Here is a 19,781-nt window from a genome sequence, read left to right as displayed (position 1 = left end):
ATGAAGCTGAGAGCTGATCAGAGTTAATTATCTTCTCAGCGAAGCTCGTTCTGCTCGTTAGTTTGTGCTGATGATGCTCGTGATTCATTCACGTGACGTTACTGAGTAGGATGTGAGCATGAGGGTCATTTCAGGATTGAAATTTCCCATTCCACCTTAAATGCTGCCTGAGGTGCCAGAATGTAACTGCTGCACCATTTAAGGTGGAACGGGAGAATTCAAACAAGAAGCTGGTGAACTTTTTAGTGTTTGTCAGTTTCTCGTTGCAGATTAAACGTATCAGGAAACCAGCTGGAGTGATTATAAACACAAATAAGTCCATTCGTCTCCAAATACTAGACGCTCATCTTAAATCTCTCTCTTTGCCGTTTCGTTAGCTACTAGCTAGGCGAGACTGTTGTCTGTGTTGCTATGGTGACCAGCAGTCTGCGCTGATCTTCAGGGTTAAAGGGTGAATTAGCAGTTCTACATTAACTCCAGAGTTTAAGACCATTTATTGTTAAACTGTGTTGAACGATCAGCAGAGCTTTATTTTACTGTAAAGGAGGATTATTTTATTTTTACCTACTAATCTGATTCTGCTGTGTAGCCACAACTGGGCGGTAAAAGAGCCGCATGCAGCTCCATGCATAACAGCCACCCTTGTAATGCATACGCTAAGAAGACACTTTGTTGTTTCATTCATAATAAATTCCTTTTTTCTTGAATCGTTAATGTACACTGTAAATCCTGATGTTCTTGTGAAACCTGATGTACAGTGACTGAAACACTGCAGGTTTAGGAAATCAAGTTGACCGCTGTTTTTCAGAAGCTGTGCAAAGTGCTGAGAATGCATGATGGTACAAATGTAAAATGCTTGTTTTCTTGAGTTCAACACAAGCTGAAAGATGCTTTCAGATGAATGAGAGATGAAAATTTTAAAAGTATGACAGCTACTCATACCACATTATCAACTACATAACCTTATACTGACTGGCCACTTTACTAACCTGTATACTGACTGTCCACTCTATTAGACACACCGACCTTGTTGGGACACCTTGTACATGTGTAGTTCTTTCTATGAATCTTTTTCAATGCAAAGTTTGCGTTAGTCATTCTCTAGTCCTTCATCTGTGGTCAGTTTCTGATTATCAGTTTATTTTTGGTTGGAGGTCTATCCTCTACCCAGTAATGACAATGAAGTGCCTAAAAAGCTCCAATAACATCACCATGTGGGCCACAAACACATCACTGTCACTGCTGTACTAAGAGTGTGTCACCACCCAAACAATATCTGGTCAGTGTCTTATTGTGGTGATTTATAATGATGGTGGCTGATAAACTGTGCAGCAACAGATGAGCTACAGTCAGTAGCTGTATATCTACAAATAGCACCTATCAGGTAGGTTTATTTGGCGACAATGAGTATAGGTCCAATGTAGATGTTCCTAATAAACTGACAACTCAGTGTGGAATGTAATAGTCACTCTATTGTTGTTCGGCATGTATAATGTGGCTCGATCACGTAAGTAAGAGATTAGCTGAAGGGGTCTTACTTGATGTAAGTGTTGGCATTGCCCTCTGGGAAGATGTAGGGGTGTTTCTTGCGGAAGACGTGGCCGACTCTGCTGCACGGGATGATCTCCAGACTTCCACCACACATCCACACTCTGAATGAGATCTCTGCAGGGGAGGTGCAAAGACCGGTAATGCACCAGCCTTAAGCCTTCACATTTAAAGCAACAGTCAGCATGTTTTTTTAGAGCTACATAACATAAAACTAACAGAGATGGTACCAATATCCAGATTCAGTACTGAACCAATACCAGCAGAAAATACTGGATCAGATTTTGGAGGGTAAAGAATGACTCTAAAATTCTGCAATGAATTAAAAATACCATAAAACTTCCTGTGGTATAATATAAGGTAAAGCTTAGTAAAGCTGGTCATGTGACAACTAACTTTAACATAAAACGTGTTGATTGCTGAGTAATAGTATTATACTAGATGTGATGTTAATAATAATAATAATAATAATAATAATAATAATAATAAGTAAATGTAATACGTAAATGTAATTCGTTGCTGTACTTAAGTAGTTTTTTCCTGTATCTGTATTTTACTGAAGTATTTCCATTTTGGACGACTTTTTACTTTCACTCCACTACATTTCAAAGTCAAATATCTCACTTTTTACTCCACTACATTATGAGAAATCTGTCGTTCCTTTTGGCTTATGAGTGTATAATAACAACATGACATGTCAAAACGAAGGAAGATATGACATCGATATCAACATCAGCCAACGTTTTCAGTTATCAGTCATTTTTAGATGCGAAGCACCTCATGAACCTGTCTTGTTTTGCTCAAGTGCTCAAGCAGCTTTTAGTGCTTCACAAGTTTAGTCTTCTAGCTAGGATTCCCCTCATTCACACAGTGCTACCGAGCTAGGAGGGTGAAGGCCAGCATGTCCATCCTTCGAGACATGTAAAGCTAATTACCACATCTTTTGAACTGCTGGTAAAGGAACACAACTGGACAGCCATCATGCTTGTAAGAGAATGCTGTTATAAGAGCTACTCTCGTAAACCTAAAAAGCCCAGTGTGGTCCAGTACATGTTGGCTGGCTACAGAAGGTACAAACCAAAAAAGGACATGAATTATCCTGCAATAATTATGATTCAAGACAATTTTTAAACTCACCAGGAACACAGATAAAGTCAGACTTCATGCTATGCAGTATTTAGTTTACTTTTGTCTTTGTATTCGTTGAGTGATGGATCGTAAAGAATGGGCAACTCAAACAGAGCTGTTATTGTTTTTCATCCATGTTGTCCAGACAGAACTATATACAGGGCTTGTACACTTTTTAAACAAAGGAATTCCATGATTTTTCCATAAAACATAAAATGAAATTTCCATGCCAAACATTTTGCACAGTGCTGGGCAATTATCTATACCAGTATACCATTTCCTGTTTTAGTGACATTTTTTGCAACATATTTGATAAATAAAAAACACAATTTTGTGCACTTTACTTGTGGTATGCAGTCCTTGATGGTTTACGTTTAACTCATTTGCTTGAAATCCATAAAAATACGGAAACTCAGGATGCATGAATTCATTAACTTTAAAAATGATAACTTTAATGTCACCTGATAACATATTGTGATACGTTTGAAAATACTATGATACAGAATTTTATCAGAAACCTCACAGCACTTATTTAACTTACAGACAGCTCTTTTAGGAGGAAAAAAGGCCTACATTATCTAGATACTAATTTAATGTACAAATATTATTAGCTAGTAAGTCAAAATGCAGTTTAACTGGACTGACTGAGTGAAATTAAAATTTGACCCATTTACAGATTTCTGCACCAGGTTTAACATTCAGACCTCAGAAAATGGGTCTGTCATTTTTCTCAGTACATTAATGTTCCATCATTTCAGAGCCTACATATTATGTTTTGACTCCTCTGTTATTCTTATATTCTTGTGCAAACATGTCCATCAGTTTTGTTTGCAAGAGTGGTTTAGTGTCTTGTCATAACACACAACGCATAACATGCAAGCACATCATGATTAGGCAGACATTGTTCCCCATTTTATTACGTTTAGCTCCACATGATTTTAAATCAACAAAAACAGGTTTCTGTAGCCAATGAAATGAGTTATCTAACTGAACTTTAATTTGTGAGGGATTATATTCACATGGTGTGGGGAGGTAATGTATTTATTAGGCTACTGAAGATTCTCAGTGATTTTAGTTCCCTCCAAATCCACAATGTCAGTGACATGATTTCCACAGTGTTTATGAGTGGGATATAATGTGAGTCGGTTCACAACGATGAGTACCCAGAATACAATGAGAGCACCTCAGCAGTTAACTCATCATTTCTGATTCATCATTCAGCTGCAGCATGTGATGTTTGTTTAGCCACCGCGTTCAAGACCGAATGCTGGTCATGCAGGTCCACTTACATTTGCCTTCTTAATTCATCTTCTCCAGTGTTTAAATGTTACACATTTACCAAAACACACACATCCTGAACACCTTAATAGGCCAAGATTCATATCAGATTAAATTAGATTAGATTCAACTTTGTCATTGCGCAGAGTACAAGTACAGAGCCTATGAAAAGCAGTAATATTAACAACACGTCAGTAAAGCTAGCTGTCACACAATCGGCGAACTCTCAGAAAGAGACGGACTTCATCTCCCAGACTCCTCTGGGAGATTACATTACTGATCAACTTCCCTCAGACTCTGACTCCGACATGGACTCCATTGCCCACAGTTCAATGGGGGCTCATGTGACTTCTGACGCTCACTCACGCTCCAATCAGCGCTCCAACTATCCCGAATACTAACTGGTATCACCTGTGTGTTGGGTCATATGACAGAGTAGTTTACTTCATAAGCCCGGGCTTTAGTTAGGACCAGTGCGAGGTATTGTTTCTTTGTAAACTACTGAGCGTTTGTATTCTGACTGCCATTATCCTGTATTTTGACCATTGCTTTGTTTATTCCGATTCTGCCTTTTTGCTTCGTCCCTTTTGTACTTTTGCCCATTCTGACTGATCTGTGTTTTGGAACCTTTTGCCCGTTTTTGTGACTTCGTCTTTTGCTCAGCCCTTTTCTAGTTTGATTGCCTGGTAATATTAAACGCCTTTGTCTTTTACATCCGCGAACGTCTGATTTCTGTTCACACGTCACACTAGCCCACATGCAGGAGATTCAATGATTTTTCCAGCGCTTATTGCTTTCCATGACTTTTCCAGGCTTGGAAAACCAAATTTCTATTTCATGACTTTTCCGAGATTCCGGCACATCCTTGTCATGCACAGACAATGCAAAGTTACTTTTGCCTGATTGGTCGATGCTGCACAGCCTCTGCATGTAATTTGCATTTGCAACTTTTTTTGAGTTGCCATGCTGCAAGCTATGCTCATGCTGCTCACTATCCCACAATACCTTATGCATTTTTTCGCAACTCCCCATTTAAAAACAGACCGAGAACTTCGGATGATAAATTTGCATGTCATGAACACGCAACCCATCCCTACTGATTTACAGGAGAAATAACAGGAGAGCACAACAAATGAAAGAACAGCCATCAAGCTATATTCAGACCATGCCAGGTAAAATATGCAACAGCAACTGAAGCAGCCCAGCTCCAGAAATTATACTGATTATTATTTACATATATTTGTAAAATACTTGATAAGCTAAACCATTAGACTGGATCAAAAGAGGTGCTTCTGTTAGCACATTAACACAGCACTGAGGGCACTGTCAGCTAAAATACATCAAATAATCTGCTGATAAGATGAGAAAACGTGGCTCTGTAATGTAAGTAACTTGTCCACACGCATGATTTACACCAGGCCTCCGGGACACGGGCTCACTCTCACAGCAACGCGAATTAGATCATACGGTTGAAATCTCCTGTCTAAATATGCCTCTGCCCTGCGCTCATCTGCAATTATGTGCACAGTGGCTCGTTTCAATTTGAATAAATGGCCCTCTGAACGGCTGGGTCTGATTCTGTTTTAAGTGTGCAGTTCTAATGCCAGTTACCGTTTTGAACCTCGTGTGGTTATAACTACTCAGTCCGTCATCATGAACGTAAATCATTCCACCACTTTCTGACTTCAATTAGCTTTTTTGTGGAGGATAAACACTTTTCAACATTTTAAACATCAGTTGAACTAACGGAGAGTTTGCTGTGCCTGAGAAAGCAGTTCTGTCTCACTGGCCTCCCTCTTAGCTATTAAACATGTCCCAACACTGCTGAGAGAGAAAGAGGAATAACTACTCTGGCCCCAAAAAAGTAAGCACAGATTAAGGACACTCCATTTCAGGGACACTATTTCAAAGTGTCTAAGTATAATGTATTGCTTGTGAAAGAATGTCCCAAGCTTGCTTTAGCCCACCTGTGGGTGAGCAAAGCTATTGAAGCTGATGTCCTACCCGGCTGGTACTCTGGTGGAGGGTAAAAGCTTCTGTTAGAAACTCACCGAAGTTCTCTCCTCCCCAGATGTCCATGGCTGTGTCATACTTTCCCAGATGGTTAAACCACGACTTGTCGATCACAAAGAGCCCCCCAGCAATAATGGGTGTCCTGAGGGATTCAAAGATAAACAATTATTAGTTCAATTAGGAGCAATATGATATTTAATCTTTTCAACTCCTTGAGACCACCGGTCTTTACAACTTTATAATAAAAGAAGCTGAACTCATAATTTTCTACTGAAAGTCGACCCATTTTTCCACAAATCTGGGCTGTAAACTATAAACAGATGGCGTCTCTTCAGTGATCTGCTCTGTAAACATTATTTTTATAAAATAATACAAAGAGCGTCTAAGATTTTTGACTTTCAGCGGTAAATTGTAAGCATAGAGCGATATGTGTAGATCATAAAACACATGTTCTGTTAATCTGAGGGGAACTTTCACAAAAAAAAAAAACAAATAAAATAAAAATGTACATTTATTTCATGCAGTTACTGAATAATTTGCCTTACGGTTTGGTCATGTAAATTCAAATGGACAAACAAAATATACCCTGGAGAATAAGAGGTAGCTGTTCTGATAAATTATGTTACTTTGCACCACAATATGCTTTTCTCAGCATTTTGAGGACACTGTCAGTACTTAAAGAACACTTATCAACAGCATACACCTAGCAACACCTTAGCAACCACCTGGGATAACCTAGCAATAGCCTGGCAACACTTTAGCGACCGCCTATGATGCCATAGCACTGGCCTACCACCATCTTAGCAACCACCTGGGATGACATGGTAACAGCCAGTGCTAATGATATAAGCCAGTCTATCTGAGATGTGTGAGATGATGCTAATGAGTGGGGTGTGAAGTTTCCATTACTTGTTAGCAATTTTGGCCAGTATAAAACTAAAGACGCACTTTGCACGACGTCTTGGCCGATCAACAACAATGGGGGTTCAGGTAAAATCATGCAAGACTGAGTTTTGCCAACATATTTTCAATTATTTCTGAAAAAGTAACTCTTTTTTGTATTTCGATGCAGGTTGAAACAATTTGATTTCTATCATAATTTACTTCTTTGTGAAACCTGCTTGAAATCTGTACTTTCAGGATCAGAGTCTTGCAGCCTTCAAATCAAATATTAATGACTCAGTGACAGAAGAGAGGCTATGTTTTGTAGCAGTGGACAAGCAGAGGCCAGTGAGATCATGCTGGAGTAAGACAATCCACTCTTATCATCCATAGAAAGTTTTACTGGCCTCCACTGTTCAAACAAAATACACTCAAAGAGCAACTCTACACTCTCTAAACCCTCGCTGTACTGTTACCAGCACCGTTTGCACTTTAATAAAGTAACTGTTCTCTCTTCATTATAGGGCACCATGTCCTCAGTCATTCATATTACTCAGATCACATCCTCTGAAAGATAATAAACCTCACTGAATGTAGTGCAAACTGTAACAGCTAATATTTCAAATGGCTTTGAAATTAAGGCAAGCTACAGTTTCTACCCACAGGCTGCCAGGCTTCTGAACAAGCTGTGAAGCTGTGGGTCCTTCCCCAACTACCATTCCACTCAGTCACTCTGTCAGCATTATTATTATTATTATTATTATTATTATTATTATTATTATTATTATTATTATTATTATTATTATATCATATCTCTGCTATGGACAATAACACTAACACTAAGTCACTTTAAATAACAATAACACCAAGTCACTTGAGTCACTTTAAAATGTATATTGTCTCTATATTTTGTGGGCCACTTGCCCAGCTACTGCCACCTGCCTTGGACTAGCTGCCCACCCGACACTGAAGTGGACTCCTAACTATTACTACTACTACTACTGTTAATATTAGTAGTATAATAATTTTGTAGGTAGTTTGACCAGAGGAGGATGGGTCCCCCCATGTGAGCCTTGGTTCCTCCCAAGGTTTCTTCCTCAGCTCTGAGGGAGTTTTTCCTGGCTTGCTCACCTGGAGGATTTACATTTCATGTTAAAACTTTGTCCTTAATGGATTTCTGTGAAGCTGCTTTGTGACATCAGCTGTAAAAAGCGCTATACAAATAAATTTGACTTGACTTGATATTTTGTGTATATTTACTCTATATTTTGTGTATATTTAATATTTCAGTTTGTTTTTCTTATATTTTACTTTTACTAATTTACTTTCTGTAGAGTGATTAGCTGAGCCTCACCACAAGCATTTCAATGCATATAAGTCCTGACTTGTTGTGCAAATGACAAACTTGAACTTTATGGTAGCATTTGTACCCAGGAAAACACTCCAAAACAGAAGCAGTACTGGGGGTGATTCGATACTAATCTAATGACTTTTTTCCTGTAACATTACATTACAGTTACCCTCTTAACTTTATGGTGTTGGTGTGTTTGTTACTCAGTGGTCTGGTGGTCCCACCACATTAGTGTTTGTTTAAATCAATAGAACCATAACAATTTATGTAAAAATGACGAGATTTTTAAAATATCATAAGTGGTCAGCGTAGGGTTCTCCTTTAGCAGCTGTAGCCAGTCAGCAGCCTGTCCATGCTGTCCACCCTCACACACACACACACACACACAGTAACAGCAGGCCATGTAGGAGGAGAACAGAGTGAAGGACACAGCACCTCCACACTTTTACTCCCTGCAGGTTCAGCCCAACACCACATGTGTAATATAAATGTGTGGGGGGTGAACAGAGTGAAGACACTGAAAATGGGTTATTTTATATGTTCTTCACAGAAAATGAGCAAAGTAGCATTAGCCAAGTTCAGAATTGTAACTAAGCATAGTGGCCATCTTGCTTGGAGCACAGATAGGAATAGTGACATACTTTCTAAATATTTTTTTTTACTAAATAATGTATTTAAAGAACTTCTGGTTGTTGTTTTTTGTATTTTCAAGGTAAAGATGTATAAGGGTTTTAATTAGTAAAGTAGAAGTAAAGTAATGACTAGTGAGATTAATTTTTCCAGAAATTTATTAAAGCAATTCTCTTACAATAAAGTCATCAATATTTGTTACTTTTTAAGATACTTTCGAATTCTTTTAAAGGGAAGTGGAAAGATTTATATTTATCATTAGTTTTTATTTTTAAATAAAAAAAAAAAATAAAATGCTGTCTCACATTTTCATGCCACTACCGAAATTCAAAGAGTTTTAGCCCATGGGTGGAGCCTCATTTTAGCCACACCCCTGCATTTCAGAGCAGGAAGTGAGTCTGCATCCCTGTCCCTCATGGCCACATGGTGAACAGTTGGATGTTTTAAAGTAAATGTGTCCCAAAGCCTGAAAATCAGTGTGTAACTTCAAACATGGTCACTACTAAAATGTAAAAGTAAACTAAAACTAAAAAGTAAACTTTTTTGTGTTTTAATGAAAATATTATTATACAATAATTATATTATTATTTTTATTATTTGATTATTATTTTATGTATGTATAACTGTTCAAAGCTGTGTTTGCTAGTCATGTACTGGCTGGCGTTTTTCAGTCATGCTCAAAATTCGCTAAAATCTTCAGGTAAAGTTTCAATAGTGTTATGGTTGTTTTGATAGTGATAAAATGGAGTGTTCAATCATTTATTTGAATAAAATGAATGTAATTACAGTAGAGGCTCGCTCACAGCAAAGAGATTTTAGTCTGAAGTCCAAGTCAGTTAAATATTTAAAACGTGTTTTTGGCATTGATTTGTAAATGTATATTTTTTTGAGTCCAACACTGAAATTAACTGACAGCACCCAACTTAGCCATGTCCACCATTTCACTGCAATCCAAGCTCTGGTAAAAATGACTATTTTATTTTAGGTATTGGTGATGATTCATTAATTTGGTGTAGATGACAAAACAGCCAGCAGCGCTGTAAGTGCAGCCCATAGTGAGGAAGCTGTGCTGTATTGTCTGTGACTCACATTTCCAGGGACAACATGAAGCCTTGCTGTTTCCCTGAGCTAAACCCCCTCCCTTTTGTTGCTTTTTCCCCCTCCGGCCTGTCAGGCTGAGTAAGTGTGTTCATAAAAAGAGGCTTGGGGGAGAGAAATCATCCATGAACAACGCTGGAAAACTGCAGGCTACAGGCGTTACCGAACCCGGCTGTGCTTATTAGGGGATGCACGCCTGCTGTGTCTGTGTCTGTCCTGTGATGCTGCATGATACGAATGTAAATCTGAAAAAGCAAAACAGCCCAAAACAAATGTTAACGTGAAAACACGAGCAGAAGTAATACAAACTTGTAATGGTGTCCTGTGTGAGAATGCTCTTGAGGCTTCACACCGACATTCTCACTAATTCTGCTAACGAACTGCCCCTGTAGAACCAGTTCTCTAGTCTGGTCTAGTAGCAGGTCTACCTAACAGTGAGCAGCACAAGACAAACGAGTAGAGATGGCGCCGATTCGATATCAGATGATGTTGGGTGTGTATTTCTTCCTGTGGGGTAGAAAGAGTGTTTGAGCTGTTTCAGCATGATAACCTGTTTTTAGATGCAAATGCAAAGAGTTTTAGTCTGTAGGCGGAGCCTTATTTTAGCCACACCCCTGCATTTTAGAGCAGGAAGAGTGACTGTATCCCTGTCCTTCATGGCCACATGGTGAACAGTTAGTCCCATTATTTTGAGATAAATGCATCACAAAGTCTGAAAATCAGAGTGTGACTTTAAGAATTGTCACTGCTAGAACTGAGTAAACATTGTGATTTTTTAATGAAAATATTATTTAATAATTATAATATACACACACCTAAAATTCGAATCAATTCATTTTATGTGTGTATAATTGTTCAAAGCTGTGTTTGCTGGTCGTGTACTGGCTGGTGTTTTTGAGTTATGCTTAAAATTAGCTAAAATTGTCATGTAAAGTTTTAATAACATCATGATTGTTTGGTAGTGATAAAATGGCGTGTTTGTTGTTGGCTGTGTATTTCTTGCTGGGGGGTAGTAGAAGAGTGCTTGAGGTGTGTCAGCATGATAGCCTACTTTTAGCTGTAGTGTTAAAATGTAAAAAATAGTTAATTTTAAAGTGTCATTTTTAAAGAAAATAACATTCAATTGCTTATCAAATTCATTCATTTGCATTACATACATATATATCATCTAACTTAAATAAATTATATTGTATTTAATAAGATGCAGTACAGTACTATATAAGCATTCTTTTTTTCTGGTATATTGTGCATTTATTACAGTTTCTTTTCAGCAAATATGCAAAAACTTTTTTTCACATGGACTCTGGAGTGGTCAGTCTGTTGTTCTGAACACCAGCAGCTTCTTTGTTTGATTTGCAAATTTTGTTAATTTGTGTCCGTTTCATTTTCTCAGTGAGGTTCTTCTTGACAGCTACACATCCTTTCAGACCCACAGCGCTGAGTCGTCTTCTCACAGTGGAAGGATGGACAGAAACACCTGTGGATGTTTTCAGATCTGAAGCAGCTTGATTTTCTCCTCTCTCTCAGAGATGAAAGCTTTAGGTGCTGTTTATCTGGGGGCAGTTTTGGTGTCTACCAGGTCTTGCATGGTTGTTATGACTCCCATTTTCTCTAGATGTTTTAATCATTAATCACTTCTAGGTTTAGAAAATCCTGCTTTTTCCTTTTCACTTTCCTCCTATGATTCTTTTTCAAGTGGCTTATCTAATCTCCTCAGAAATATCTCCTCAAAATAATATTCTTCAAAATAACTTCTATTTAATGGCTGTTAAGAATGAAAAATAAATAAATGAAGCTAATCTCTGAACTTTGACTTCTGTATGTCTTCCAAAACTAACCTAATCTTAACCACAATTATTCAAAAAAGAAACGTGTTTTAGTTTTCATTAATGAAACCAGTAACTTTTGAAAAAAGAACTTCAGAAGCATTGTTTCCATTTTGTTGGTCCTGATATTGTGGATTAGCCCTGTTTTTCTCTGGTTTTCCTGCAAAGTCAGAACATTTTAGTTCTGAAAATGCATGAAAACAAACACAAACATGCTCCCTACTGTCTCGGTTACATCTGCTTTATCCCTCATATGCAGGCAGTGGTGCTGAGAGGCCCAGGCTGTCTGTGGTGCTGCACCAGTGCGGGACATGTGGGGAAGCATGCAGGCTCTGAATGATGGCTCAGTCCTGCTCTGCCTGACTGCCTGCTTATCTGAGCCATTAACAGCCTTCATTACAGCAGCCACAGAGAGAGAGAGGGAGAGAGGGGGAGAGAGAGAGAGAGAGAGAGAGAGAGAGAGAGAGAGAGAGAGAGAGCACCAGTGTGCTACTGAGAGTAACAAAGTTGCATGAATGTAAATGGAGGAGTGGTAATAAAGGAATCACACCATGTACTGGGACACATAAGGTGAAATTGCCTTCGATCACAACCAAGTGTTGCATAATTACGTTACTCTGATGCTGCATTTTCAACGCTGAATTTCTCTACAGAGGTTAGTGCCTCTTCTCTCTCATCTAGCGATTAGGCAGAAACTGGAGAAGAAAACCCAAAAGGCAGGGCTTAGTCTCTCTCAGGCTGGCGGTCACTGAACTGACCCGTTTTCCCTTCTGTGCTCCCACAGAGATGGGAATGCTCTCTAATACCCCTCTTAGTGCTTCCCTTTACCTACTTAATGGGTTCCGTGGGGTCGGCTCTCTTGGCTCTCTTCTCTGCAGATAGTTGCTCCCACTTGAAATGAAGACTCCAGTCAAAGCCTGAAGCAGAAGGTGTGAGAGAGAGAGAGAGAGAGAGAGAGAGAGAGAGAGAGAGAGAGAGATAAAGAGAGAGAAATTTATAAGTTTTTCTGTCTCACAACAGTGGATCACTTATCACTGGGCTACATCACTGCAGCAACCTGCTCCAATCCCAGGTAAGTTCAGGATTTTTGAGGTCAACGTCAAATTCAAAGTCAATTTTTATTTATATAGCTTTTTTACAACAGGTGTCGTCACAAAGCAGCTTTACAGAAAAACCCGGGTCTGAGCCCCAATGAGCGTCGCCAATGGCGACAGTGGCAAGGAAAAACTCCCTAAGAGCAAGAGGAAGAAACCGTGAGAGGAACCAAGACTCAGAAGGGGAACCCATCCTCCTCTGGACCACACCGGATAGCAAACAGCGTTAGAATAAAATATTAGAATACAAAACAGGAAAAACAGGTAAAGCAATGGTTAATTAGATAGTTTAAAGCTGTGCACAGGTCACAAATGGAGTTACGAAATAACTGAAGTTTGGACAGACAACCATTCCTGAAACCCCTCCAATCTAACGCCCTAAAAATTCCCATCTCCACCTCCCGTTTCCCATGACAAAGTTTTCGCAATCACCACCACACCATCTCCTCCCTGTTCCTCAGTGTCAGTCCTACCACAAAAAGAGGGATTCTTTATCACATATCCGGCCCTTTAGCTACAGGCAGAAGCTGCCCAGAACTCCAGCCAAGTTCTCAGAGTTCTCCCTCTTCCCTCAAACAGTCTTCCCTCATACCACCACCATACACTGATCAGGCATAACATTCTGACCACCTCCTTGTTTCTACACTCATTGTCCATTTTATCAGCTCCACTTACTATATAGGTGCACTTTGTAGTTCTACAGTTACAGACTGTAGTCCATCTGTTTCTCTGATACTTTGTTAGCCCCCTTTTACCCTGTTCTTCAGTGGTCAGGACCCCCATGGACCCTCACAGAGCAGGTACTATTTGGGTGGTGGATCATTCTCAGCACTGCAGTAACGCTGACATACTGGTGGTATGTTAGTGTGTGTTGCGCTGGTCTGAGTGGATCAGACACGGCAGTGCTGCTGGAGTTTTTAAACACCTCAGTGTCACTGCTGGACTGAGAATAGTCCACCAACCAAAAATATCCAGACAACAGCGTCCTGTGACCACTGATGAAGGACTAGAGGATGACCAACACAGACTGTGCAGCAGCAGATGAGCTATCGTCTCTGACATTACTTCTACAAGGTGGACTGACAAGGTAGGAGTGTCTAATAGAGTGGACAGTGAGTGGACAGTGTGGCATCTGATTTTTCAGCAGAGGTTACAAATCATGCTACACAGGCTGAAGTGGCACAAATCTGTTTTTTTGCCCTAATGTGACTCAGATCTGATGTTTTCAGAGCTGTGTGGACACAAATCTGATCTTTCCAAATTTGACCTGATCCACTTTAATATGTGGTCCTAGATCGGATACGTATCCGATTCGTGGCCATGCGACCTTAATGTGACACTCAGATCGGAATTCATGTGCTGTATTTCCATCACGCGTGCGCCATTATTCAGCGTTACCATGGCAGCAGCGTTGAACAGAAGTTAAAGCCCGTAAACCGTGGAAAAGCTCAGCTCATCAAGTGTTACAGTGGCATGTGATAAAAGTATATTATAGTTAAAATGTTTAACTTATAGCTTTGTGTTGAAGACAACAAAGACATCTTGTTTGAGCCAAGATGTTACCATGGCACCCAGGACCACTGTTTTAAGCGAAATGTTACCAAATTTTTTTCTGCTCTTTTTTTAAAGATGTTTTTAAATATGCTTTTTTTTTGATAATGTAACGGTTTAAGAATTATTTAGGAATCAGAACTGGATCATTGTCACAGATGAAAAACACTAAAAATAATAGCTAAGAGAAGCCCTCAAAATCAGAAAATCCATCCCTGCAACTACATTTTCTTGCTTTTCTAAGTGAAAGCGAAGTTCACACATTCTCTATAGAGAACATGCTTCTACACAAACATTCAAAGACTGTTTATTTGCTGACTTTAACATGCTGGGAATAAATAAAACATAAAACGTGACCTGTGCAAAAGTTACGGCATGTTTTATAGTTTATTATGTTTATTTATTTTTTTTTAAATATGTTAAATGTATCAAATATACAGAAATAGTGTGCTAAAATTGCTGACAAATGCCATATTTAAGCTTTTTTTTAATTATTTAGAAAATCATCAAAACATTTAAGCAGGGCCCAAATTGTGCATACGACTGTCCTTACATTACTCAAAGTTGGCAAACAGTGGTTTTAATAATATAAAACCAATTTTGTTTGCAGAAGAATCACATTAAAATAAAACTGATATCCCAAATTCATCATATTTCAAAAATATCAGATCAAATCTCAAGGCAGGTAGCTTGACAGAAAACACTGTATATAAATAATTGTGTTATTCATCATTTAATTACTGCTCTGTTTACAGATTTCTTGACATATTGATGTCTTACACATTTAATGTCTTAATATCATTTAGTTTCTGTTGAACTTAAACTTCCATTTTTGACCATTTAATTCATTTAAATTAAAACCATTTATTTCAGCTGATATGTTTGGACAAATTGGAAATTTTAGCTGCCTAAAATCCTTTTAAACAAAATTTATTTTTATACCAGCCAGGCTTTTTAACAGACGTTAGCAAATGTTGTGAAGACAGTATGTGAACCAAGAGCAGCTTCTCTTTCTTACCGCCCCGCAGGTCTGAGGAAGCAGCGACGTAGGCGAACGAGTCCATGTTGATGATGTCAATCACTGGGCTGGCGACGCAGCTTGGGTCCTGAAATGAACAAATCTTGTCGTAAATCAGCTTGTTAATTAAGCTGTTCGAGCTTAATTAAGAAACAGCTGCATTTCTGAGGCATTTCAAGGCATCATTCTAAATCAGGCGAGAGGTGAAGTGAAGGCAGGGTAACGGTTAAGAAGATAATATAAGCAGCTTTGGGTCTTTTCGGCTTGACTTCACATCTAAAGAGGGGGAAAAAATCAATGAGTGCTGAGATTATCTGAGTTAAGAGCGGGTGAACGTGTCATGTACACACACACAATGCTCACACACAAACACACACACAAATACGACAAACACACGCTCCGAATCTTCTCCAGACACCGAGTGCTTTGACCGCATCATTCAATCCCGTCATGCTCCATGAACATCACCCCAGTGAGACAAAAGTCCTCTTGTGATGTCAGGATGAAGGAGACAAAACACATGGTTCCTGCGCTTAGACATCAATACAGACGGTGCAGAATTCAGACACACAGCAGGAATGTTCGATTTAGTGTTTGCATATTAACTCCTGTGTGGTGTTGTGTGTTTGTTAATCAGTGGTCTGGTGGACATTATTGTTTATTTAAGTTAATACAGTCATAAAAATGTACGTAAAAATACCAGATGTTTAAAATATCACAAGTGTCCAGCGTAGGGTTCTCCTTTAGCAGCTGTAGCCAGTCAGCAGCCTGTCCATGTTGTCCACCCTCACACACACACACACACACACACACACACACTAACAGCAGGCCATGTAGGAGGAGAACAGAGTGAAGGACACAGCACCTCCACACTTTTACTCCCCGCGGGTTCAGCCCAACACCACATGTGTAATATAAATGTGTGGGGGGTGAACAGAGTGAAGACACTGAAAATGGGTTATTTTATATGTTCTTCACAGGAAAAGGGCAAAGACCAAGAATCTGAGGCTGAAATAATAATAAATCACATCATTTTCTCTTTTGGTAAACATTAAAAATGGGTCCCACAGACCTGAACACCACACAAGGGTTAGAACACGTACACCCAAAAGTCCATCATTGTGTCACTGGATTCATTTATTAGCAAAAAAGATGGAAAAGATGAAAGTCTAAGTACCTCTTTGATCCTCTGAAGCAGCGGAGGCAGCCAGTCCTTGTTGACCTCACAGTGGCTATCCAGAAAGGTCAGGACTCCCGCTCCAGCAGCATCGGCCCCACGGACCCTGGACCTGATCAACCCTGAGCCACAGAAGAGAAGGACCAAGGACCAGAAGAGAAGCAACAATTCATTATCCGTGGTATAGTTACGGGAACAAGTTTAGCCTAAATAACAATCACAACAATCTCTGAGTTTTGTTTTATTTACATAACGAAAATCTTCTCAGAATTTAACATCAGAAAGGTTTGAGGACTGATGAGCGCTGAGACAGTTATATGCAAATGTTTAATATAATTTGTCCTTTTGTTTCTACAATTTTCTCCCCCGGTTCATCATGGCCGATTCCACCTGCTAGTTAGGGCTCACCTAATTAAACATGCAGCCTCTAGACATGCAAAGTCAGCCACCCCATCTTTCTGAACAGGGGTATCATTAAAACAGAGGGGTTGTGTTGTCTGTTGTTCTCTATCTGAGGTGATATGTCTGCACGTCCGCCATGTTGGAGAGGTCAAAATCCGCTTGTGAACAAATTCACTAGTATTGAGAGACGATGAGTCTCAAGATTAAAATCAGCCACAACTTCCTCATTACTCAACTGATTTTCACTAAATTAGTTTTGTTATAATCCTCAGACACGGATTAATCCAGGCTGCACGGATCTGCTCTCGGTAGTTTTTATTACTTTAATTACTGATCGGGCTAATTAGCCGTACAGACCAGGAGGACAGTATTCAGTCTGCACCTGATGCTAAAAACCGAGTTTAGTGCAAGAAACACAATCAGACACATCAGCAAATCCATCAATGTGTGAATCACTTCTAATTTTAATACACATAAAAATAAAATAAACCCCTAAAACACAGTAAGAAGGACGAAGCTGAAGTTGGCTTCCTATTTGCCAGCTTCGCCTGTTCCTGAAAATTCGAAGAAGAAGCTGGCGAATAAGAAGCTGACTTCAGGTTTGTGTGAGATGTTAACGTTAATCTATTATGAATACACAGATTAAGGAATGCTGTAACTTATTGCTACAAAGCTTTAACCATCACTGTAAACAAATAACTACTACATAAAGTTAAGATCCTGAATAGACTATTAAATGAAATAAGCTGAATATAAAACCAGAGGAAAAACAATCACATCAACAGGTTCTCTGTGCCTCATTAACCACACGGCCATATCTACACAAACATCACACAGACATGAGTGTGGATCACTGCGTTCCCTCCGTTATATAATCCTGTCCCACTTTCTGAGTGTGATATTCCTGAAATAGTGTAATTTTGGACAGTATCTTTCTTAAACTGCCGCTCTGTAATGGTACTGAATGCAGTCCAGCAGCAATGTTGACCGCCCCAAAATGGCAGCGGCGTTGACGTGCCTGGCTGGACCCAACATGGCATCTAGGTATGTATATCTCCATACCTAGGTATGTAGAGTCCACCTCTGTCAAAAGGCCGGACCTGTTATGTCAGAAGCCTGCCCTGATTGGTCCAAGAGCTGTTTACTGTTTGAAATCTGAAACTCAACTGACCCTGGAGCAGGTCAGGTGTGCTGCATAAGTTGCCATGGTGATATAACCTGGTAAAAAGTGATGTACCATTACACAGAAAACCCAGGGTTAGGATAAACTAAGCCTAAGGTTAGAAGGCTAAGTGAGACAGCCTTCTTCATGAGACAGGCCCCCGTTTAGTCTTTGAGTTATTGAGACCCACAAAGAAAATGTGCTCATTTAAAATACACACTTGAAAGGCTTGAGGTTCCCAAACAGGAGAAGAGAGAGTGGAAGAACCAGTTAAATAGATCCATCATTGTTTTCAGGAGCTGGTGAATTGGCAATGACAAACACAGAAGTGTTAGATGATTTGAAAAAGACTGTCCACATAATTTGGATGGCACCCAGGCCAATCTGAGACAGAGATATTTACAAAATTGTATTTTGGGACTAATTAGACTAGGCCACGTTTTTGGTGGTATAAATGCTTTAGATCAAGAGATGCCGTTGTGCAGGCGAAGCAGTTAAATCAGCAGCACATGACAGAGGACACGACGGCATTGTTAAAGTGCACGGCTCCTGCTGAGTTTCACACTGCAAGGCAACTTCAGCCAATTAAAAATCCCATTTCATCCTCAATAAGGCTTTATTTTCTGGATGAGCGAGTGCGCTTTCCTCTGCATAGCTGTGGACAGCCTAAACGCGTATAGAGGAGCGCATGTGTATGTGTGTGTGCTCACATCCGTGTGGTGTGCTTCCTCTATGAGCCGGCCAGATGGGGAGAGAAAGAGGCGGCAGCAGAGATTACATTCACCCTCAGCTAATAGAGTTAACATAGCAGAACAGCACACACTGTTTGTTGCTCCAGGACAACAATGGGGTTTAAATGCATTAAACCTTTTAACAATTTTCCTCTGTATAGAGTTGGTTGCACACCGGCTTTGCACATTAATCAATGCTGTATAAGCGACAATGTGTGACTGTGTGTAATGGAACCTCGAAGCACAGGGATAAACAGGGGTGGAGAGCAGCCAACTGATGCCATTTGTTATTAGTAAAAACATTGCAGCATCAGTTTACTGATTTAATCTGACGGCTTCTCATTTTCACACTTGATTTTGTACGGCACTGACATCGCCTTTAGAGATTTTGCTACGGATACAGCGAGCGCTTTCTGAGATTACTGCACAGAGTCAAAGGTGGGTAGAAGGGGAGTTTCGCGACGCTGTGATATCGCAATGCAAAACTGTGACAATGAATCATAGACAATGGACAGTTTATTAATTATGCCATCTAACGCAACTATTTAAACAACAGCTTGCAAACGATCAACACCAATAAACTCACTCCAGCACTCGTCCTGCCTCCTACCTCTAGCACCGTTGTTAAGATAATTAAACATGTGTAACAATTGGACTGGCGAGGCAGACCAGGAGGCGGGGTACAGGTGCAAGTGTCTTATTTGAGTCTGCAGTACTCCAAATGACAGGCAGGTAGATAAATAGTATGTGGATCCATAGAAAACACATGAAAACAATGTAACGGTGGAAACTACTGAGAACATGAACTGACTAGGAAAGCTTTCAAACATAAAAGCAAAACTTACACAAAGAAACCAAACCTTAACCAGGACCATACAACATCAAATATCAA

The 19,781-nt window shown here is 39.6% G+C and overlaps 1 protein-coding gene across 2 annotated transcripts in view; it reads right to left on the bottom strand.

Annotated features, from left to right (window-relative positions):
* The window catches only part of galnt14 (UDP-N-acetyl-alpha-D-galactosamine:polypeptide N-acetylgalactosaminyltransferase 14 (GalNAc-T14)), a 103,858-nt gene that overhangs the window by 25,612 nt on the left and 58,465 nt on the right, over positions 1 to 19,781 (bottom strand). For both annotated transcript variants that reach the window (XM_036581195.1, XM_036581194.1), the window contains 5 exons: positions 16,595 to 16,716; positions 15,418 to 15,505; positions 12,587 to 12,671; positions 6,006 to 6,109; positions 1,539 to 1,665 (listed from right to left, as the gene is read on the bottom strand). In XM_036581195.1, coding sequence (XP_036437088.1) covers positions 1,539 to 1,665; positions 6,006 to 6,109; positions 12,587 to 12,671; positions 15,418 to 15,505; positions 16,595 to 16,716 — 526 coding nt within the window. The remainder of the gene's footprint in view (positions 1 to 1,538; positions 1,666 to 6,005; positions 6,110 to 12,586; positions 12,672 to 15,417; positions 15,506 to 16,594; positions 16,717 to 19,781) is intronic.

The sequence above is a fragment of the Colossoma macropomum genome, unplaced genomic scaffold (genome assembly GCF_904425465.1).
Source record: "Colossoma macropomum unplaced genomic scaffold, Colossoma_macropomum, whole genome shotgun sequence".
Lineage (NCBI taxonomy): Eukaryota > Metazoa > Chordata > Actinopteri > Characiformes > Serrasalmidae > Colossoma > Colossoma macropomum.
This window is presented reverse-complemented; position numbering and strand designations above follow the sequence as displayed.